At 45.1% G+C, this 24,071-nt stretch overlaps 1 protein-coding gene across 1 annotated transcript; it reads left to right on the top strand.

The window, feature by feature from the left end:
* The first annotated feature begins 1,724 nt into the window (after window positions 1–1,724).
* On the top strand, window positions 1,725–22,466 carry SPMAP2 (sperm microtubule associated protein 2). The gene is made up of 7 exons (XM_066604756.1): window positions 1,725–1,826; window positions 4,487–4,582; window positions 12,308–12,354; window positions 13,891–13,957; window positions 14,104–14,230; window positions 14,313–14,490; window positions 22,111–22,466. Exons 2-7 carry the CDS (start codon window positions 4,494–4,496, stop codon window positions 22,356–22,358), a joined length of 756 nt encoding a protein of 251 aa, XP_066460853.1. The 5' UTR covers window positions 1,725–1,826; window positions 4,487–4,493; the 3' UTR covers window positions 22,359–22,466.
* Window positions 22,467–24,071: the final 1,605 nt, after the last annotated feature.

Below are 24,071 nucleotides of genomic sequence, written 5' to 3'. Positions count from 1 at the left end.
CCAGGTCATTAATAAATATATTAAAAAGAATAGGGCCCAATTATGTCCCCTGTGGCCCCCACTAGTAACAGTGACCCAATCAGAGTATGTACCAATAATAACCACCCTCTTCTTTCTATTACTGTGCCAGTTACTCACCCACTTACACACATTCTTGCCTAACTATTTAGGGGTCACTATTACTATTGAGGCCACATTGGGGGACCTATTAGTAATTGTAGCCACAGAGGGCGTATTATTATTACGTTGGACCACATAGAGGTCCTATTACTTAGTGGGACCACAGCGGGGGTCACTGTTAAATAATGGGATCACAGCAGGGGCACTATTACGTTTGTGACAACAATGGGGCACTGTTACTTAAAGGGGTACTGTCATAAAAAAAAAATCCTATACTTACCTATTCCTCCCCCGTCAGTCTACTTACCAGATCTTCACCTCACCTATCTTCTCCTGTCTCCTGCAGTCCGGTGGGGTCACCTCACCTCCAGATGGCTGATTCTTCTGCTTCCCGTGAGGTTACGTATATTGCCAGCAGCCTCCATCCTGCCAACCAATGTATGTTACGTCACAGTTCACAGGCCAGCAGGGGGAGTGTCAATCTACTACAGAGATTGGTTTTGGTGCTCTACTTATTTCATGAGCTTGGTTCTGGTGCTGTATTTATTTTCTGAGCTTGGTTCTGGTGCTGTATTTGTTATGAGATTGGTTCTGGTGCTTTATTTATTTTCTGAGCTTGGTTCTGGTTCTGTATTTGTTATGAGATTGGTTTTGGTGCTCTATTTATTTCATGAGCTTGGTTCTGGTGCTGTATTTATTTTCTGAGCTTGGTTCTGGTGCTGTATTTATGTTATGAGCTTGGTTCTGGTGTTGTATTTATGTTATGAGCTTGGTTCTGGTGCTGTATTTATTTTCTGAGCTTGGTTCTGGTGCTGTATTTATGTTATGAGCTTGGTTCTGGTGCTGTATTTATGTTATGAGCTTGGTTCTGGTGCTTTATTTATTTTCTGAGCTTGGTTCTGGTTCTGTATTTGTTATGAGATTGGTTCTGGTGCTTTATTTATTTTCTGAGCTTGGTTCTGGTTCTGTATTTGTTATGAGATTGGTTTTGGTGCTCTATTTATTTCATGAGCTTGGTTCTGGTGCTGTATTTATTTTCTGAGCTTGGTTCTGGTGCTGTATTTATGTTATGAGCTTGGTTCTGGTGCTGTATTTATGTTATGAGCTTGGTTCTGGTGCTTTATTTATTTTCTGAGCTTGGTTCTGGTTCTGTATTTGTTATGAGATTGGTTCTGGTGCTTTATTTATTTTCTGAGCTTGGTTCTGATTCTGTATTTGTTATGAGATTGGTTTTGGTGCTCTTTTTATTTCATGAGCTTGGTTCTGGTGCTGTATTTATATTACATGAATAAATAAACAAGTTAGGAATGAAAGGACACTGTCGTGGCCAATGACTGCACAGGTAAACTCAATTGTTTATAAATAGCGCAATAAAATGCTAAAAACCAGTACAATCTTAAATCATAAATCCAGGGAGCATTTCATTGTTGACTTCTCTCTATGTCTGCGATGACAATATGCTCGTTAATCAGATCATTTACATATTTATAGCGCTACAAAGAAATGAAGTATAATCTGCCAGTTATATAAGTGTAAATACAAAGTAGCAGCAAGCAGAGTGCTACCATTCTCAGATGTCACCCAGTCATCACATGACACCCTCCTTACTTCCACATGACGTTCTTGGAGTCTCCTGGAAACCAGAGTTTCCCAGCAACACAGACAGCAGAGGAGGCCGGATAGAAGAGGCGAGAGCCGCATAGGGGGTAAGCTGAGCGTTATGTATCATACGGTTACAGAGGTTGGCATGGGCTGCTCCCGGCACATGATGTGTCGCCACATAAGGAAGTCACTATGCAAACACCAAGACTATTTACATTGTGTCCCAGACAGCTGAGCAAACAACCCAGTGCAGCGTGGATCCGGAATATACATCAGGACTATTATCACCTGTTCAATATAACCTGATGTGCCTGTAGATGGGAAACAATAGGGGGGCGGGAACACCAAACATACAGTTGGGGGTGACTGGGGTGAACCCCAGAAAAACACACTGTAGTAGGCAACGCTTTGGACAGTCAAACAGACACTTATGGTTCGTTGTGTGACGGATCCATTTCTCTACAGGTCAATGGCTGTAATTTAACCCCTTAGCGGCAATACCTGTTTGCGCTTTTTCATTTTTCTTTTTTTTTTCATTGTCGCATTCCAGGAGACGTGACTTTTTCATTTTTTCAGTCGACACAGCCGTATGAGGGCTTGTATTTGGGGGGAAAAGTTGTATCTATAACCCTTTCCAATCCACTGTCTGACGTGTAAAGACATTCTGATTGAAGGCTGTACAGCTCCGATGCTGGAAGACGTCCGGCAGGGTATCCTTACTGTCCCGCTCTAATGTCAGGGGCCTCTCCAGCATGTCTCATACCGCAGTACTGGCTCTAGCCAGCAAACGGCGCCATTGTATAACGACAGAAAGAGAAAGCCCCCTAGGAAACCCTGAATCCAAAATTGGATTGCAAAGGGTTAATAGCATCATTTTGGGGTACATATAATGTATTGTATCATTTTTATTAATTCTTAATAGACGGATTGGGGGAAAAAAGAAATTGTGCCGTTTGTTTTTTGGATTTCATTTGTATAATAAACAATGTGGAGCTTTTATTCTCCAGTCGGCACGATTCCGGCGACATCAAGTTTACAGTTTTTTGTGTGTTTTGCTATTTTTGTACACAAAATACACTTTTTTAAAACGTTAAATGTTTGATTTTGTGTTGCCGCATTCCAAGAGCCGCAGCATTATGTTTCCATCGCCGGAGCTCCAGGATTGGTTTCTAGCGGGATGATCTCTAGTCTTCAGTTATCACATTTTTGGGAACATAAGACATTTTGATTGCTTTTTATTGCATTTCTCTCTAGAGGCCAGATGAATAAGATCTGCAGTCCTCGCATGTTTCTTTTGCTTTCTATCGGCGCTCACTGTGTGGTACAAATAATATGTTAAACCATTTCTGCAGGCCGATACAATTATATCATTACCAAATCTATATAATTTTCCTTTTTTGCAACTTTTTCACATTTTATTCAAGCCCCTGGGTGCCATAGTAACCCATAGAGTACATCGCAGGGGTCAAATAGTGAGAAGGAGCCCCGCTGTCAGCACTGACCGCGGCATGGAAAGGGTTAGATGGCAGGGATCAGTGGTTTAACAGCCGAGCGCCCGCTCTCCCTGGCACAGGTGACCCGCACTAGGCTTCTCATGCAGCTGCCGGAAAAAGGCAATTGCATCAGAATAAAGCCCATTAACGGCCTCCCGGTCGTTAAGGGATTAAATACACAAAAATCATTGGAATATAGAAATTTGTATAAACCAAATGTTGGAATAATATGCAAACTGGGTTCTCAGGTGCTGTTAGGAACCATCCAGATAGTTTATAGTGCAATATGGTAAGTTTATGAATGCAGATCTATTCCCAAAGTCAGAAAGAGGCCCATTAAAGGGCCAAAGAGGGACTCACCTAGCCGGCGGCGTCAGAGTCCCTCGCGCTGGACTCCAGCGCTGCAGCAGGCTATTGTGTCCTCAGCGTTGACCCAGCAATCTCTTTCTGGTGAGGGGACTTCGAATACCCCGCCTCTAGCAAGTGGACACTGTGACTGGATCGAGCGTCAGCCAATCAGAGCCAGGACTCGGTCATTTACAGCCATTCAGTGAATGGCATCAGTGAATGGCTGTGATTGGCTCATCAAGTGCCGGCTCTGATTGGCTGAGTCAGTGACACTCGTGATCCAATCACAGCACTCACTTGCTGGAGGTGGGGTATTCAAAGCCCCCTCACCAGAAAGATATTGCTGGGTCAACACTGAGGACACGGCAACCTGCCACAGCGCCAGAGACCAGTGCAAGGGACACAGACGCCGCGGGCCAGGTGAGTATAAGACCCCTTCCCCTGAAAATAAGACACTGTGCCTCTTTTGGGGCAAAAATTAATATAAGCCAGTGTCTTATTTTCGGGAAGCCACAGTACTTCCCTTTCTCTTATGCACAGTGTCTTGGAATTAATGACACATTAAAAGGATATAGTAATAGTATGTGCCCCATTCAGTTAAAGGGCTATTCCCATGTCAGCTTTTTAGTAGTCAAGATGGGAAACCGCTGCTATAGTGACCGACCCTCCAGCCAGTAACTACGAGGTCAGTGCCTGAAGTGAATAGGGGCTATAGACACAGTGTAGCGGCTCGCCATGCTGTTTCCATAGTTCTCATTTAGTTCTATAGGAGCTGCACAAACAGTGCTGAGCTGAAGTGTTCGCAGACACAAGGCCGGGTTTTCCCATCTTGGCCGTGAAAAGCTGGGCTAGAAGCACTCCTTTAATGTAGTGATATTAGTAACTTCTATCCTGAAGCTGTTTCCTTTCTTACCTCCTATCAGACTCACCATGTGGGCAGCTCCGGGCTCTTTGTCACCAGGGAGTCGACTTGATCTTCTTGCTCGTCCTAAGGTGAATTTCCTGAAACACAGAGACAGGTCAGTGCATGCAACTACAGAAACCCTCCGGCTCTAACAGCATTGTTCAATATTGAACCAGCTGGGGCCAAACTGTTAGCGGCGATATATGAAGTGTGCCGGACATTATCGCATGTTCCACTCTCATCTGTGGATCAGACCAGAATGGGACAGACATCCATTGTTTTCACACAGACCTTTGAAATATTATCTGCACAGCGCATGTGTGCCGCAGCGCCGGCCGGCACATCCGCAGCACAGATGAAAAGAATCCGGACAGGTAGGCAGGGATCCCTGGTCGGCACAGGGTTGGATCCCGCATGTGGAATCCGACCTGGCTGTGTGCATTCGGCTTAAGGCCTTAGTGGAATGGAGATACATTTCTGTTCGCTGCCAAGAGAATCCAGCAGAATTTTGAAAGCAGCGATGGCTACAAATAGACAATACAACATTCTTTTATCCATTTAGGACCAAGCACAGTGAATTGATGGCGCTTGGCTATGGGCTTTAAACCCAGCCAATAGTAAAAAATACGCCCGGGGTTTTAACCAAAACATGTCGGGATCCTAGCTGTTAGTGACAGCTGAGAACCTGTGGGAGAAAGCAGGAATGGTTTTTAACCCTTTCTGCCTTCTTCTTTCTCTAGTACATGGCGCTCAATGAGTGCTACGTACTAAAAAGTGAAAGTGGAAGTATAACTTCCACTACTTGAGACGGCAGTCATGTGACTGCCAGGATTCCCTGTCACAGCAGAGCTACAGGGTCCTAGAAGACCCTGATCATCTCTGCCAGCGACTATTGTCACTACAGGGGATGTTTTCTCCTATAAGTGGGGCTCTTATGGATGCGGTTCATATGGATGCCACAGCTACAGGGGAAAAGTGTCAAATAACAAAAAACATGTGAATGTCCCCCAGAGGTCTTATATAATGTCACGGGGGACATAGATGGTAAAAAGAATAATTATATATATAAATAACAGAAAATTACAAAATAAAACAACAATATATACATAAAAAGGAAAATAACCCCAATATATGCTATATGCGCCCTGTAATCCAAAACCATAAATATTATATATCAAAACATCCAAAACAAATAGAGGAACCCGTTCCCATACTTTATTTTAGCATAAATATACTAACTTAAAAAAAATAACTATAAATGTTAAAAAAATCTTTTTTTTTACCTTTTTACCTCAAATAAAAAAGAGGGGAAATAAAGCAGCGAAAAAGATATTTTAAAAATATCCCTATATGTCATGGAAAAAAACGCAGCAAAAATAATTTTGGTTGCTAAAGGGAAAACATTGGGCATTAAAACCACCACATGGGTAAAATCCCTAAATAACCCGGTCCTTAAAGGGTTAATGCAAAACACAACATGGACAAACAAGAAGAAATACAGATACTACTGCAGGTTTTGCCACAAATCCACAATCTGTATGTGTTGGGCTGCTTTCACACCGGCGTTAGGGTCAGTTCAGGATTTTCGTCCATTTTTGGAGGAGAGAAACTGAAATAAATTGAAATTTTTTTTACCGATTCATTTTAATGGGGTTTCAAAAAACTGAAAGTAAATGGAAAGGCTTCAGCTCGTCTCCGTTCCGTCAGGTTTCTATTTTTGTTTCCAAAACAATGGCGCAGTTCTGCAGCCTTGTTTTTCCATTTAGAAAAATGGAAACCTGACGGACTGGAGGCGAACAGAAATACTTCCTTTTGTTTTCTGTTTCTTTGTAACCCCAATGAAATAAAACAGAAAAAAAGGATCAGCTTGTTCTCCATTGATTTCAGTTTTTCTCCTCCAAAAACAGCAGAAAGACGGAAACCCAGAACTGACCCTAACGCCGGCGGGACAGCGGCCTTACATGCAGATTTTGTTACAGATTTCACCGTGTGTATTGCAAATGGGCAGCATATTACAGATCCCTAACACAGGAGTCTGTATAATGTTGTGAGCACTCCCATGTTCCTTTAACTATGAGTCATGAGGAGAGACTCTGCCATGTTACTCCCCACAGAGCAGAACCGGAAGTGGGGGACGGCGAGGAATCATCCTGCTCATTGAAGTGTATAGAGAGTAGAAAGGAGTTATGGTGCTTATAGGTCAGGGAACGTGGAGTCCAGGGGTGTCCTTCTTATACTTACCCAGGTCCGGTTCCCTTGCTGTCAGCCATGGAAGTTGGCGCTTGGTCTGTGAGTCTTTTCTTCAGTCAGTGCTCACATAGAGAAGAAAGAATTGTATTCCAGGAATAAGAGCTTTCAGCTCGAAACACGTAGGGGGATTTAGACCCATGTATGGCTTGAACTCCTGTTGTTTTGCATAGTGAAGCTTTTAGTTATGTGATTCTTGACATGCTGGGCTTTATTCAAGTGTATGCTGTATATCTATGCTGTATGCTTGCTTCTGGTAATGGATCTGCCAGTGCTAATGACATTATCTATGTAGTAAGCTCCATTCTGGTATCATATATATGTGCACCTCAAAGGGTGCGGGGCCCAATCAGAAGCAGCTATACCTTCTCAAACCAGTGTTCCCATATGCTCTTCTTCACCTTGACCTCCTTATCTCTCACCGCATCACACATACCTACTATACAGCTGACTCCTATTACCTCTTTGGATACCAGCGTACCATTAACTGAACCTATTTTTTAGGACAGTCTAATCTACCGGGAAAAATGCTAAGAGGATAGAAGTAGATGATGAAGTCGTATATAACAGCAACGAGGATGACTTGCAAATATGAATCCTGTCCCTCCACACATCACTTACTCCTAGTCCTGCATTCTCCCATTTCTTCTCCAGGAAGCTCGCTCTCCATAAGTATCATTATAAGAGCTAAACAGGATGCACAGGGAATCGGAATGATCTCGGGGCTCTCTTAGGCCTGGCTCACACCACTGTGTAAAAATGACGCAGGCCCACCGGTTACGACAACCCCCTTTACTAGACTAAAACTAAAATCCAATAATACACCGACCTTGAGCCAATACAGCAGTCCAGACCTGTTCACTCATTTGGTCACAAAAGACAAATATGATACATGTGTTACAGTACCAGTGGGGTGCACAGGTACGCACGGCGTGGGACTCCTGGACCCTCGGCCACGCCAATGTCCCTTCCTGGAAATAGCCCCGAAGGTGGACAGGTCCAAGCCGCCAACTCTGACCCTACACTGCCTAGTGGCAGGACAGGAAGGAACCGCCGTCCCTATGCAGACAACAACTTACTGGTACTGACAGGCTGGGCAGATGGAATAACCAACAGGAAAGAAAACCACAGAACCCAGGCAGAGCAGGATTGGGACAGGGTAACCTCCACTGGAGCAGGACAGAGGTCAGACACACAGGGAACGGAACCAATAACTGGCAACTGCCAGACTATACTCTGGAATCTCCGCCCCTAGGAGTGATAATCGTTGTGTCATTTACAGTGCAAGATGATCGCTCAAACGTTGAGTGATCACCTTGCGCTCCGAGCGGAGAGTGCAGAAGACAAGCGGGGTGTCCCGGCTTGTTTTCTGTGTTCAGCTGTTCCCCGCTCGGAGTGCCCAGCTGTTATACAGACGAGCGCTGCAAGTGGGGTATGGAGAACAAAGCGGGGCCGCTCTATTCTTCATACCCCGGCTGTTATCAGGGAGCGTGATGAAACAATAGTATCCTGCTGTGAATCCCTGATAAGGCTCATTGTTGTCTTTCAGCATGTCAGTGCAGTTAAGGCCCATTTACACCAGCCGATGATCGCTAAAAAAAATCGCTAATCGGCGCTCATTTTAGCGATAATCGTTGCGTCTAAACAGGCGCCCATCGAGCGCTTTTTGTGCACTGCTAGCTGGTCAATAAATTCAGTTCAACCTAAAAATCGTCTTTCACTCTTATCAGCAGTTCTCTGCGGGGAGTTCTGGTAGCATTGTTTCCCGTGGAGAACAAAGGATCTGAGCGCAGATAGGAGCCCTCGGGGTATTAACTGCATTCAGGAAGGCTTTATTTACACACCTAATTGGTACTTAAGTAGCTGAGTAGCTACCTAACACTTTATGCAAAAGGATCGCTCCAAGCCGTCACTCAGACTGTCCTTTGAGCGATCATCTGCTGGTGTAAATGGGCCTTTAGGCACAACGTTTATCGCTCAAAAGACGGCTTTTGAGTGAATTTCGAGCAATAATCGTTGTGTCTAAATGCTACCAGACAGTTTTAAAATGACAAGCCAATTAGCCTTTGAACAAAGGAGTGCCATCACCACTTGCTTGTTCGCTATGTGTAGCCCGTCTAGACAGGTAGATACATCTCTGACGAGTTCAAATGAGAATCCTTCAGAATCGTTCAACCAGAGAAGGACTGAATGATTGCTGTTAAACCAAACGATACGTGAACGAGCCAACCAGGATTCTTAGGCTGCATTCCCACGAACGTATATCGGCTCAGTTTTCACGCCGAGCCGATATACGTCGTCCTCATGTGCAGGGGGGGGGAGGATGGAAGAGCCAGGAGCAGGAACTGAGCTCCCACCCCCTCTCTGCCTCCTCTTTGCCCCTAAATTCCGAGAATTAGCCCCGCCCCCGTTCCGCCTCTCCCCATTGCAAATAGTGCAGAGGGGTGGAGAGGAGGCAGAGAGGGGGCGGGAGCTCAGGTCCTGCTCCTGGCTCTTCCATCCTCCCCCCCCCCCCCTGCAGATGAGGACGACGTATATCGGCTTGGCGTGAAAACCGAGCCGATATACGTTCGTCTGAATGCAGCCTTATGCCTGCAGGAACACAAAGCTTACAATCCTATGTAGTCATCTGGTCGTCGGCTCGCGTTAAGACCAAACGATTATCGTTGACTTTCGCTTCTTTGAACAATAATCGTTCTGTCTTGAAGCCCTTTAAGTTTGAACGAACTTTTAGACAGTATTAGTAAATAAGTAAATAAGTGTTTCAGTATCTGGTCTTCGTTAGGCCCCCTGCAGACGGCCGGGTCGGGTCCCACTGGATGCGCGCTGTGCCCCTGCAGTGACCGCTCTCGGCATCTCCCCAGTCTGCTATGTGCCGGCTGCCACCCAGCCAGCACATGCGCACAGCAGAGCCGGCACGTCAGCCATGACACTTCTGTACGGGCCTCTGCGAGGTTCGCACAGTAATAGGACATGCCGCGGTTTGTTTACCGGCTGTCTGCATAGGATCGCATTATCTAATGCAGTCCTATGGCAGCGGGCATGGGCGGAATTTCCGCCCATGTGCATTAGGCCTTAATCAAAAAACCCACAGATGATACAAGAGTGATGGGCAGATTAAGTGGATAGGATTTACTGTAACGTTTCTGCGCCATTTTACCGCTAGGATCTCGACCGATCTGTTTCTCTGATGAAATAATGTCTGATCCCAGTTGTTTCCCAATTGTTCTTCACACGTTCAGCACTAATCACATTTGGAACCGCCACTGATAAATATAAATAACAGACTTATTACGTGCCACCGGGTACTAATTACTTTGATTATTTGCCGTTTAATTTCACACGGTTAATTGCAGATCCCTTAAAGGGAACAATGAGGCAATAATTACAGGTGACCCTCAACATGCAGAATGCTGGGGGAACCAGTAATTAGCGTGTCGGTCTCTGGTGCCGACGGCGACCCCACAACGCTCTCAACAAACACAGGAAACAGCAATCCTCCAGATTAGTATTATTATCTATCAGTATTTGCCTATTAACAGAAAATATACGGAGGCAAATCCTCCCAACTAGTGATGAAATACATCATCTATAACACATCCGTGTGCCAGCGCTCTGGGCTGAAATGGACCTAGTGCTCACTTTGCTCCTGCGGTCTTAAAGGGGTTGTCTCGCGAAACCAAGTGGGTCTATACACTTCTGTATGGCCATATTAATGCACTTTGTAATGTACATTGTGCATTAATTATGAGTCATACAGAAGTTATTCCACTTACCTGCTCCGTTGCTAGCGTCCTCGTCTCCATGGTGCCATCTAAATTCGCTGGCAGCTTGCTTTTTTAGACGCGCTTGCGCAGTCCGGTCTTCTCCTTTCAGCACGAGCCGCTTCAGTGTGCTCCCCGCTACAGCTCTTCTGCGCATGCGCAGACGAGCTGTCACTGCTCAGGAGCGCGCTGGAGCGGCCATTCTGTACCTTCCTCTGTTAGAGGATGGTGCAGAAACTGGAGCCGCCCAGCCGTCCCGAGAAGCCGCCCAGGTAAGTGATGGATCGGGGGTGATGTGTCACTAACAGGTGAAGGTCCCGGGCCACAGCGGTAGGCCCCGGAGCCCAGCGCTAGGCTCCGGAGCCTAGCGCTGGGCTCCGGAACCTAGCGCTGCGCTCCGGGGCCTACCGCTGGGCCGAGGGGCCTTCGTCTGTTGTCAGGGTCTAGCACTGGGGAGGTGGGGCATAGCGCGGGGGGGCAGGGACGTAGCGCTGGGGAGCCGGGGCGTAGCGCTGGGGAGCCGGGGGCTAGCGCGGGGGAGCCGGGGGCTAGCGCCGGTTACCTGCTGCCTGGCGGTGGGTGACTGGTCGTCGGCGTTCAATCCCGGGGTCCGGTCGGCGGCTGCGGGGCATCTGGTTGTCAGGGAGACACAGCTGGTAGCGTCTCGGGAGCGCGCACGTCGGGCTGCAGCAAGCGAAGGGAAAAGAGCCGGCGGCCATCTTGGGGAAACTTTTATAAGTTGCTGGAACTGTAAGTACAAACCAGCTAGAAAAGTCATTTACAGGGGGGCTTAGTAATGTATGCTTAATTAGGGGGACTGGGCAAAAAAAAAATTCACTGCTTCCTCGAGACATCCCCTTTAATGGAAAACTTAATAAGGAACTTCAGTGAATGGAGAAGCGATTGGTTCCTGCTTATTAGGACCCCTGAGGCTGTTCCTCCACATGGCTATTCCTTGGCGGATTTACCGTAGTCTAATGGCATTTTATTTGTGTTGTCGTAAAACACCGTACATCCGCGATGCAGTTGTCAGCTGACCGGCATTTCGTGGTAAAATCACCTGCAGCTCTTAGCTGAAATGAACATGTATAACAAAAACACAGCATTAAAACTGGTCAGGGTGCAAATAAGTAAGATGGAAGAATACCTCTGCAGCGCCACCTATTGGACGGCAGCCTTCCTGCAAATCAATGCTTGACCCTTTATACAGGTCTTTATAACAATGATGGAGAATTGAAAACCAAGCCAGACTCCATCCACAGACGGCTGTTACAAGGTGTTCGCCCATCATCAGTGGGCAGTAGGATCCTGGCTTGGCTAGAGAGAGACCTGTGACGGGGACAGGAGGGGTGTCCTCTCTCCTCAAGGAGAGCACCTAGAAGGCAAGTGAGGGGACTTATAAGGCCATGCATGCTCCTATGGTAAATATATGCAAATTAGGAAGATGGAGAGTCGGACATTGATTTGCAAGAAGTCTGCCATCCAATAGGTGGCACTGCAGGGGTATGGTTCTATCTTACTAATTTGCATATATTTTGCAGAGGAGCCTGCATGGCCTTATACGTCTCCTCACTCACCTCCTAGGTGCTCTCCTTAAGGAGGAATGTTACCCCTCCCTAGCGAAATAAGAGTAATGGGGAAGGCAGAATTGAACTTCTTAGTGATGAGCGAACTTTTTGAAGAGTTCGTTTTAGATGGTTCATCGAATTTTTGCTAAATGACATTTTTTAGTTTTTGTGTCTGAAATGATGAGGATTTCCCATCGGGAGGATCATCTGTAATGACCGTGTGTATTGTGGATGATCCCATGCTTCTGCTTTGTGTTTCAGGCCGTCGGTATATTGGCAGAACAAGACAGGCAGAGGATCCACTTACAGTAAGTTCCTACATAACAATCACTGTATATGGAAGCGTACGGTTCATCTGCAGCTTATACGACTTCTCACGAGCGCCGGCCGCTCTCACGTTCCAGCACTTTCCTCGTACACGGTACCTGTATGGACAGACGAGCTCAGTCGTCTCAGCTGAGCTTTCTATCTCTATGAAGTCAGCAGCAATGTAAGATGACGTCAACTGTACACAGCCAGCATCTTGTACCCACAAGTCATGGATCTGGCGTCCAAACGGTTGTGTCCGTAGCTGGCGGTGGTGGCACAGCAGGGTGATGTCTTCAATATATACAGAATGGATAATGTCTGAAAAAGAACATCTTAGCCTGATGTGGTGTGGTTTGTTAGCAAATCAACTCTGCCTCATGTGGATGCATTATGTAACTACACGCTATGCCTAAAACTCAATCATCATCACCATAGCATCTATAGGGGGCCACGGAAAAGTAGCCCTTTGAAAGCACCCATAAGGCTCATGTGGCCCTCGGGGAAAATGAGTTTGACGCCCCTGGTCTACATCCACACAAGCTTCATGTCCCCATCACACAAGCCAACACAGTGAAATGGACAGTTTGTTATTAGTTGCCTGCTGAGACTCCACGAGGACGGTTTCCACTAGTGTCTACAAATTAGCCCAGAGGGACGGCAGGACCGACACGTTGGTTTGCTCTGAGAATTCAGTGTATTTGGAATAGCGGATGCCGTTCATTATAAGTATTGTTCCTGATCCCGCTGAGTCGTGTTCCGGAGCCTGGAGCTTTATACGTACCTGCCAGCGCGCTGATAGAGGTTTGGATTCTCCTAAAAAAACATGAAATTTTCACACATGTGAAATTGAATTGTATGTTCAGCGATGTGATGGTCTCACAAAATGCATCACACTGGAATAGAAAATCACAATGTTACAAGGGAGTTTCTCAGACCAATATGGCACTTATACAGCGTGAATGTACTGCGGAAATGTGCACACAAAGAGATCAGCTGCAAGAAAGTCGAAGAAGAGAAGAGGAGGAAGGAGTTGCTGAAGGAAAACAACAGCAAAGAAACACGGCTGCAGATTCTAGTGACCCTAATGTTCAACTCACAGCTACACTGCTCAGTACTGCTGTATGAGTGTGTGTGTGTGTGGGGGGGGGGGGGGGTTAGGTGTTGGGGGGGTATCTCATCTTCTTTGTGTGTGGGAGACATCATAGCAGCTAGTCTCCATCCACCAGCTCATGGAAAACTGACAATTAGAGATTCATCCTGGTAGTAATGCGGGATGCGAGTCATATAGTGATGAGACGTTGTGCTCTTGGTCGTGGGCACGTGGCAGCTTATTCTGAAAAGTTATCTACAAGTTTAATTACACTTTAAAGACTGAAATATATTGAAAAAAAGCCTTGATTACTGTCACTGTGGCAATAGTCTTCATAAATGTATATTTACATATCGAGAACAGCTTGATGTGACAGATGTGACGGATATATGTGATAGAAGAACAATACAACATGACAATCTCTGCATTCACTGTCCTCCAACAGGTCTGACTGCAAGGCAAAATGAGCTGGCACAGCACAAAGCTGTGAACGGGATGTATAAGGAGGACAGGTGACTATATATGTGCATCATCTGTGTAACCCAAGGAGATTGCACTAAGTTTCCTTTCCTTCCACAACTGGCAGTGGAACAGAATAAACAATGAATACTATAATGAGCAAACACTAAAAGTCATCAGTCTTATGCTTTTCCTGTAGGCCTTCTCCAAATTGGCCAGTCAAACCAAGTGCTGTACAGGCTGTCCCATCACCCCGCTTGGAGAAGTTGGCACAGGCAAAAAGTATTAGCCAAGAATGGAGGGAAGAGAGATCTGCGTACACCAGGGTGCGACCCAATATTCTGTCCCCTAAATAAAAGATCAAAAAATGGTTGACATCGAAAATCTACAATTGCATCTTCATTTCAGGTGACTGAAGCAGCAAAGAGAGCTTCAGCAGGTCCTCGTACTGAACAGCTAGCCAGGCCCAAGAATCGTGCTGCCCACTCTTTGTCAAGCACACCAAAAAGTCAACCGGAGGATGGAAATGCTTTCTTCAATCCTGAAAAAGTGTCCGCTCCCACAGCTAGAACAGAGGCTTTATCAGGTAATGGTGGTTACATGCTCAGTTACCTGCTCACCAAACAGGAGCCAGGTAGCCAAAACCTCTACAATCTGATGTTGGTACCTCATTTTTTTGGGTTGTGTTGACTGATGTCTAAGCATGTTATAATGGCACACCAACCACCAAGTGGGCCACCGCAGTTGACGTCCCTCTGTGCTCGCCATTGCTGTTCTAGTCTTAATCATCACTGCAGGACTGTTACTATGGGTGAATATGTGAGTGCTGCACTGCATTCTTTAAGGGGTTCTCCAACTTAATTTTTTTAGTACTCACGCAGGCAAACATGCACAGTATAGCTTTTTTTTGTTTACTTTTCCTGCACCGTTGCTTAGTAATGACGCCGGTGGCCAAAGCCCATACACAATGTCATTGCGTATTGGCTGGGGTATATCCGCAGCCACAGAGCACAATGGGCTCTATGGCACAGATATCCACGGAAAATAGAACATGTTGTGTTCTATTTTCGGCGAGCGGGTTATGCAATTCCAACCTGCCAATGTGAGCAGAACTGTGTGTTCCAATGCATTTGATTAATCCGCATATTAAAACGGATCAATCTCTCATGGAATCTGCAATTACTATCTGTATTGTTTTGCTGCGTTGAGGGAGTTGGTCCACCATGATTGGACACTACACATTTCTTTGTCCTGCTATAAAGTTAACACTGGGCTGGTCCCTCAGACAGTTAATGTCTCTCATTCTTTCACCAATGATTATTGTTAATTAACTTGAACACATGAGAGACCTCAGATCCCAGTAGCTTTATTGACGATACTAAATTTAAAGGAGTACTCCAACAAGAAATGTTTAAAACAATTAACTTGGACAAGCCCTGTAAGTAAGTTCTTTTCAGCCGTGTTTTTAGACACTTAAGCCCCATTTACACTGGACGAATGTCGGGCAAACGATGCCTGACACTCGTCCCCACATGTACTCGCTCCTGTGCTGTCACACAGGAGCAAGTATTGTTGGCTCTGTGACAGAGCGGCCAGCAGTGGGCCGGGACGGCTGGAGGAGATTTCAGCCCTCGCTCTTCTCGCCCCTCTCCATTCACTTAACACAGCGGGCATTCAGTACTGAATGGCCGCTGTTAAACTGAATGGAGAGGGGTCGGGGGAGCGAGAAGAGAAATCTCCTCCAGCCGTCCCGGCCCACTGCTGACCAACAATACTTGCTCCTGTGCAACAGCATGGGAGCGAGTACATGCAGGGATGAGTGTGGGCCATCGTTTGCCCAACATTCGTCCCCTATAAATAGTGCTTTACAGACACTTCTTATGACTCATCTAACATAGGCCTGTGGCTTTGTGAATGGGAGCATGACCTAAATGACCCATTGCGGTAAAATTGCACCAAATTTTGGGGAAGCTTTTGGCATAGGCTAAGCCAACTGATAGGTGGTGTAAAGTAAGAGTAGACAGTCTAAGGCTTCTTTTACATGAACGCATATCGTCCGTCCGTTTTCACGGCCGCCCGATATGCACTGTGATCTGATGCATTGGATTCCAATGCATTAGATCATATGGGCGTATTCATGAGACGTAAAAACGCCCGGGCGAGCCAATCTAGCATTGGGCATTTTTACGTCGAGGCAAAAAAATAGTCGTGGAACTATCTTTGGGGCTGAGAATACGTCGGCCGCTGCATGGGTTCCTATGGGAGCCCATGGCAGCGGCCGTAGGTGGGAGGGAGTTTAGCAGCATGGCTGCTAAACTCCCTCCCTCTGTTCTCCTCCCCCCCCCCCCCCCCCCCTGCAGGCCCAGCTCTGTTTCTTCCTGCTCGTTCTGTGCAATGGGAGGGGGTGGGGCAAGGTCGGAGCTAAGTGCCGATCTGGCTCGCCTCCTCCCATTGATGGCTATGGACAAGGGGCAGGATGTGGGTGGAGCTAAGCACCTGCCCTCTCCCCGCCCATTGTCCATAGCCATGAATGGGAGGAGGCGGGGCGGACTGGCACTTAGCTCTGCCAACGTCCCGCCCCTTCCCATTACACAGAACGAGCAGGGAGGAACAGAGGGGAGCCAGGTAAATGGGCGATGGCCTGGTGAGCTCGGGGCATTTGCACCGAGCTCACCAGGCCATCTGAACCGGCGCACAAATGATTGATTTGTGCACCTGTTCACCAGGACTGTAACAATAACCGATGCGTAATAGAATGGTGGCATCAGCTGTGATATCTGCTATCCCCGTCCTCCAGTTTATTGGGCATCCCTATCCTAAGGGTGCCTGGAAGAGACCCAGCGCTGCTCTGGCCGAGGCTACGTGTGTCCCTCTGGGAGGGAGCCTGGTAAGTGCCACCGTGACAAGGGACCTCTCTACCCTCTCAGCTCCTCAACGTGTGCCTTGTGTCTGGGGTCACCCTACAGGACGCTGCACAGAGATCTCTCCAATCATCTATTATACCCTGGACTGTAACAAGGGGCACTCTAATAACTATGTATAGATATATCAGGGGTCAGTACAGAGATCTCTCCCATCATCTATTATACCCAGGACTGTAACAAGGGGGCGCTCTAATAACTATGTACATATATATCGGAGGTCAGTACAGAGATCTCTCCCATCATCTATTATACCCAGGACTGTAACAAGGGGGCGCTCTAATAACTATGTATAGATATATCAGGGGTCAGTACAGAGATCTCTCCCATCATCTATTATACCCTGGACTGTAACAAGGGGCACTCTAATAACTATGTATAGATATATCAGGGGTCAGTACAGAGATCTCTCCCATCATCTATTATACCCAGGACTGTAACAAGGGGGCGCTCTAATAACTATGTACATATATATCGGAGGTCAGTACAGAGATCTCTCCCATCATCTATTATACCCAGGACTGTAACAAGGGGGCGCTCTAATAACTATGTACATATATATCAGTGTTCAGTACAGAGATCTCTGTCCCATCATCTATTATACACAGGACTGTAACAAGGGGCACTCTAATAACTATGTACATATATATCAGTGTTCAGTACAGAGATCTCTGTCCCATCATCTATTATACCCAGGACTGTAACAAGGGGGCGCTCTAATAACTATGTATAATATATCAGGGGTCAGTACAGAGATCTCTGTCCCATCATCTATTATACCCAGGACTGTAACAAGGGGGCGCTCTAATAACTATGTACATATATATCAGAGGTCAGTACAGAGATCTCTCCATCATCTATTATACCCAGGACTGTAACAAGGGGTCGCTTTAATAACTATGTATGAATATATCAGGGGTCAGTACAAAGATCTCTCCCATTATCTATTATACCTCGGACTGTAACACGGGGGGCGCTCTAATAACTATGTATAATATATCAGGGGTCAGCACAGAGATCTCTCCCATTATCTATTATACCTCGGACTGTAACAACGGGGTGCTGTACCAACTATGTATAATATATCAGGGGTCAGTACAGAGATCTCTCCCATCATCTAGTTATACCCAGGACTGTAACAAGGGGGCGCTCTAATAACTAAGTATAGATATATTAGGGATCAGTACAGAGATCTCTCCCATCATCTATTATACCCAGGACTGTAACAAGGGGGCACTCTAATAACTATGTATAGATATATCAAGGGTCAGTGCAGAGATCTCTCCCATCATCTATTATTCTCAGGACTGTAAAAAGGAAGCGCTCTAATAACTATGTATAGATATATCAAGGGTCAGTACAGAGATCTCTCCTATCATCTATTATACCCAGGACTGTAACAAGGGGGCGCTCTAATAACTATGTATAGATATATCAGGGGTCAGTACAGAGATCTCTCCCGTCATCTATTATACCCAGGACTGTAACAAGGGGGCGCTCTAATAACTAAGTATAGATATATTAGGGATCAGTACAGAGATCTCTCCCATCATCTATTTATACCAAGGACTGTAACAAGGGGGCGCTCTAATAACTATTTATAATATATCAGGGGTCAGTACAGAGATCTCTCCCATCATCTATTATACCCAGGGATGTAACAAGGGGGCGCTCTAATAACTATGTATAGATGTATCAAGGGTCAGTACAGAGATCTCTCCTATCATCTATTATACCCAGGACTGTAACAAGGGGGCGCTCTAATAACTATGTATAGATGTATCAGGGGTCAGTACAGAGATCTCTCCCATCATCTATTATACCCAGAACTGTAACAAGGGGGCGCTCTAATAACTATGTACATATATATCGGAGGTTAGTACAGAGATCTCTCCATCATCTATTATACCCAGGACTGTAACAAGGGGGCGCTCTAATAACTATGTATAATATATCAGGGGTCAGTACAGAGATCTCTCCCATCATCTATTATACCCCGGACTGTAACAAGGGGGCGCTCTAATAACTATGTTATAATATATCAGAGGACAATGCAGAGATCTCTCCCATCATCTATTATACCCCGGACTGTAACAAGGGGGCGCTCTAATAACTATGTATAATATATCAGGGGGCAGTACAGAGATCTCTCCATCATCTATTATATCCAGGACTGTAACAAGGGGTCGCTTTAATAACTATGTATAGATATATCAGGGGTCAGTACAGAGATCTCTCCCATTATCTATTATACCTCGGACTGTAACACGGGGGCGCTCTAATAACTATGTATAGATATATCAGGGGTCAGCACAGAGATCTCTCCCATTATCTATTATACCTCGGACTGTAACAACGGGGTGCTGTACCAACTATGTATGGATATATCAGGGGGCAGTACAGAGATCTCTCCCATCATCTAGTTATACACAGGACTGTAACAAGGGGGCGCTCTAATAACTATGTATAATATATCAGGGGTCAGTACAGAGATCTCTCCCATCATCTATTATACCCAGGACTGTAACAAGGGGGCGCTTTAATAACTATGTATATATGTATCAAGGGTCAGTACAGAGATCTCTCCCATCATCTATTTATACCCAGGACTGTAACAAGGGGGCGCTCTAATAACTATGTATAGATATATCAGGGGTCAGTACAGAGATCTCTCCCATCATCTATTTATACCCAGGACTGTAACAAGGGGGCGCTCTAATAACTATGTATAGATATATCAGGGGTCAGTACAGAGATCTCTCCCGTCATCTATTATACCCAGGACTGTAACAAGGGGGCGCTCTAATAACTAAGTATAGATATATTAGGGATCAGTACAGAGATCTCTCCCATCATCTATTTATACCCAGGACTGTAACAAGGGGGCGCTCTAATAACTATGTATAGATATATCAAGGGTCAGTACAGAGATCTCTCCCATCATCTATAATACCCAGGACTGTAACAAGGGGGCGCTCTAATAACTATGTATAGATATATCAGGGGTCAGTACATCTATTATACCCCCGACTGTAACAAGGGGGCACTCTACTAATGATGTATATTAGAGTTCAGTAAAGAGATCTCTCCCATCATCTATTTATACCCAGAAATGTAACATGGGGACTAAATCTAGAGGTAAGAAGGTTTCTACACAACATAGAAGGGGGTTCTTTACTGTAAGAGCAGTGAGACTATGGAACTCTCTGCCGGAGGACGCGGTGATGATGAATTTGATAAGTGTATAAGAGGGTCCTGGATGTCTTTTTTGAGTGTTACAATATTACATGGTATACCACTGATCACTCAGGAGGGTCGGTGATCCGGGGATTATTCTGATTGCGAGATTGGAGTCAGAAAGGAATTTTTTCCTTTAAATGGGGAAAGTTGGCTTCTACCCTTCGGGTTTTTTTGCCTTCCTCCTGACCAACATTGCGGGGTATTTGGCTGAACTGGATGATTGTGTGTCTTTTTTCAGCCTTACACACTATGTTACTGTCCATGCTCTTTTGGTAAATATTCAAATGGAAGATAGAGCAATACCTCTGCAGCGCCACCTATTGAAAGGCAGCATTCCTGTAAGTCAATGTCAGACTTTTTAAATAAGCCTTATAACAATGACTGGGAATTGTGAGCCAAAGCCAGAATAGCGATGCACAGACAGCTGTTATAAGGCTTGTTTCAAAAGTCTGACATTGACTTCTAGAAATACTGCCTTCTAATAGGTGGCGCTGCAAAGGACTCTTTCCTTCCTCAATTCTGTCTGTTACCCTTCCCAGGCTTTCCATTCTGCTAATCTTACACTAAGTTCCGCCATAGTATTAAACTCCCACCTCCGAGACTTTTACCAGGCAGCTGCAATTTTCTAGAATGCACTACCTGGACGATCTGGTTAATTCTCATCAGCCGCAGTTCTAAGCAAATGCTAAAAACACTTTTCTTTGCGGAGGCCTATCCCATTCCGTAATCTAACTCTACCCCACTTATCCTATAGTCTCCCTGAGAACCTGAGGACCATAAACCCCAATGCTGCATACACCTTAATGCATTTCATATCTATAGAGACGCCAGCTGTGAGCGACTCAAACAGCTTTATGTATACTACCCTATTTATAAAGAAGATGGCTGGAGCATCGTACAGAATGAGCACTGCTACCTCTTCTGTCACCCTTTTTCCTCATAGATTGTAAGCTCTTGTGAGCAGGACCCTCACTCCTCAAAGTGCTTGTTAGTTTGATAGTGTCATGTCTGTCTCCTGAGATCTGTTGTACTACCGCTTCTCTGGAGCTTTCCTGCTCAGGTGGTGGGGATTGTGGTGGCTAGGTATGTGTGTCTGCAGCCAGCCAGTCACTCCAGGTCAGTACACAGAAAGCTGTCTTCCCAGGTGTGGGTGTGGTCAGCTTTCTTCCCAGGTGTGGGTGTGGTCAGCTGTCTTCCCAGGTGTGGGTGTGGTCAGCTTTCTCTGTTCTCATTCTCTCTCTGTGTGGTGTGAGCAGGTTCTATGTGTGGTGGCTACAAGATAGGTTTGTGTCTTGTGGTTTATGTTTGGTTGTGTTAAACTCCTGGTTAGTGTAGGGACTAGCAGTATAGCTGGGAGCCGTGACATGGCACACTAGCTTCCATATTTTGACCAAAATGTCAACTAATACCTAGCATTTATAGCATTAACATATGCTACTAGTGTTTGTGTATTGGCTGCTGTATGGAGTGATTCTGGCTCTGTATGTCCAGTTGTCCCTGTCGGTGGTGGCATGTGTATGTGTCCTATCCAGGGTGTGTGGGTTCCTAGTGGCAGCAAGGGCCCAGATCTGAAGACCGCTAGGCCGCCCATTATTGGGGCAGTGTCTCCGCCCAGGTAAGTCCTTGGTCATCTTCCTTTGTAGAAGATAGGGAGAGGTGTTAATTGGTGGTTGTTTCACCGGGTGTTCCCTATCTTTGGTAACGTTCGTGGGCCCGGTGCTCACTAACCCACACGAACTTAACAGATAGCATATGTAATGTCTAATTTTCATGGTTCATGTTCCCTCTAATTTGTGGAGTATGTAGGGTCTCTATTAATACAGGTCATCATTATATAACTATTACCTAATTGAAGACTAGTCCTCTCCTGCATCAGCATGCAGTGAATGCCTGGTCTGCACCGCAAGGGAACAGAGAGAGGTATAAAGATAAAAGGAACATATTGCACTTGGCGTCTATAGTCTTCACTTGTTACCTTAGTTTATGGGGGTGGTCGGATGTGACCCTGCCTCTTCAATCTCATATATCTAACCTATTTGTTTTAGTGCCTAAAGCGGAACACCCGCAGTACCAGCATGACCTGACCGTTCTGCAGCGTGTTCCTGCATCCGCTCTGTACACACAAGCCTCAGACAGAGTCTGCCAGCTGGCAAAGCCTAAAACAAGGAAGGCTATCTTCGAAGGGTATGACCCATACCGGATCTCCGCTGCAGCTAAGCGTGCGGATGCATCTCCTCGGATTCTTGAACTATGTATCCCCCCGGCTCACAGGCAGCACCCCACAAAAATATAGGATATCTCTTTTATGAGTATGGCAAACAACTATATATAAAGCGTATCTGTCATTTCAGGTGACTTTCAGAATAAACTGGCATCTGTGTGAACATGAGGAATAACACAATTTCTTGCCATTATATGATTTTTTCCTTCTGCAGGCTGTATCTCAAATTTTCATTACTTCTGCAAGTTAGGGGGGAGACCGCTGCTTCCAGACACCCCCAGACATTGTGCTCAGAGAAGAGCAGGACATCTTCTTTTCTCTGCAGCACACCCTCACAATAAAATACATAATAGAGGATATTAAACAGCAGTACTGAGCAGTGTGGATGTGATTTCAGAAACTGCAAGACAATAAACACCAGCTGGCTGCCTCAGCAGGATATCAATAGGAGTCTTGGCTTTTTCCTCAGTAACTTTTGAAGAATTTTCAGCACAATAACATTATTTTAGGTAAGTGAAGTGAGTAGAGACTTTGCTGGTTATCATTGGCTATTACTGAAGCACAAGTCGTCTGAAAAGTCAGTGACAATTTAAAACAAAAAAATCAATAAACTTTACTTTGGTTTTTCGCTGTAGTCTTATTTTATATCAACTAACAAAAATAGAAAGATTTTTTATTTTATTAGCTACTAGCTTACCCGTCGCACGTTGCTGCGAAAACAGAAAGACAGACGTACATTTGTTTTTATATATATATAGATAACAACCAATCACAGCGCAGCTTTCATGTTACGTCAGCAGTATAATATATAACAACCAATCACAGCGCTGCTTTCATGTTACCTCAGTGGTATAATATATAACAACCAATCACAGCGCTGCTTTCATGTTACCTCAGTATAATATATAACAACCAATCACAGTGCAGCTTTCATGTTACCTCAGTATAATATATAACAACCAATCACAGCGCAGCTTTCATGTTACCTCAGTAGTATAATATATAACAACCAATCACAGCGCAGCTTTCATGTTATCTCAGTATAATATATTACAACCAATCACAGAGCAGCTTTCATGTTACCTCAGCAGTATAATATATAACAACCAATCACAGCGCAGCTTTCATGTTATCTCAGTATAATATATTACAACCAATCACAGAGCAGCTTTCATGTTACCTCAGCAGTATAATATATAACAACCAATCACAGCGCAGCTTTCATGTTACCTCAGTAGAATAATATATAACAACCAATCACAGCGCAGCTTTCATGTTACCTCAGTAGAATATATACCAACCAATCACTGCACAGCTTTCATGTTACCTCAGTATAATATATAAGAACCAATCACAGAGCAGCTTTCATGTTACCTCAGTATAATATACAGCAACCAATCACAGCACAGCTTTCATGTTACCCCAGCACTATAATATATAACAACCAATCACAGCACAGCTTTCATGTTACCTCAGCAGTATAATATATAACAACCAATCACAGCGCAGCTTTCATGTTACCTCAGCAGTATAATATATAACAACCAATCACAGCGCAGCTTTCATGTTACCTCAGTATAGTATATAACAACCAATCACAGCACAGCTTTCATGTTACCTCAGCAGTATAATATATAACAACCAATCACAGCGCAGCTTTCATGTTACCTCAGTATAATATATAACAACCAATCACAGCGCAGCTTTCATGTTACCTCAGCAGTATAATATATAACAACCAATCACAGCACAGCTTTCATGTTACCTCAGTATAATATATAACAA

The sequence above is a fragment of the Eleutherodactylus coqui genome, chromosome 5 (genome assembly GCF_035609145.1).
Source record: "Eleutherodactylus coqui strain aEleCoq1 chromosome 5, aEleCoq1.hap1, whole genome shotgun sequence".
In the NCBI taxonomy this organism is placed as follows: Eukaryota; Metazoa; Chordata; class Amphibia; order Anura; family Eleutherodactylidae; genus Eleutherodactylus; species Eleutherodactylus coqui.
This window is presented reverse-complemented; position numbering and strand designations above follow the sequence as displayed.

Coding starts and splice junctions, on each gene's coding strand:
- SPMAP2 (XM_066604756.1), top strand. CDS start 4,494: ATGTGGGCAGCTCCGGGCTCTTTGTCACCAGGGAGTCGACTTGATCTT. Junction 4,583..12,307: donor TTCCTGAAACACAGAGACAG/GTCAGTGCATGC, acceptor TTTGTGTTTCAG/GCCGTCGGTATATTGGCAGA. Junction 12,355..13,890: donor AGGCAGAGGATCCACTTACA/GTAAGTTCCTAC, acceptor GTCCTCCAACAG/GTCTGACTGCAAGGCAAAAT.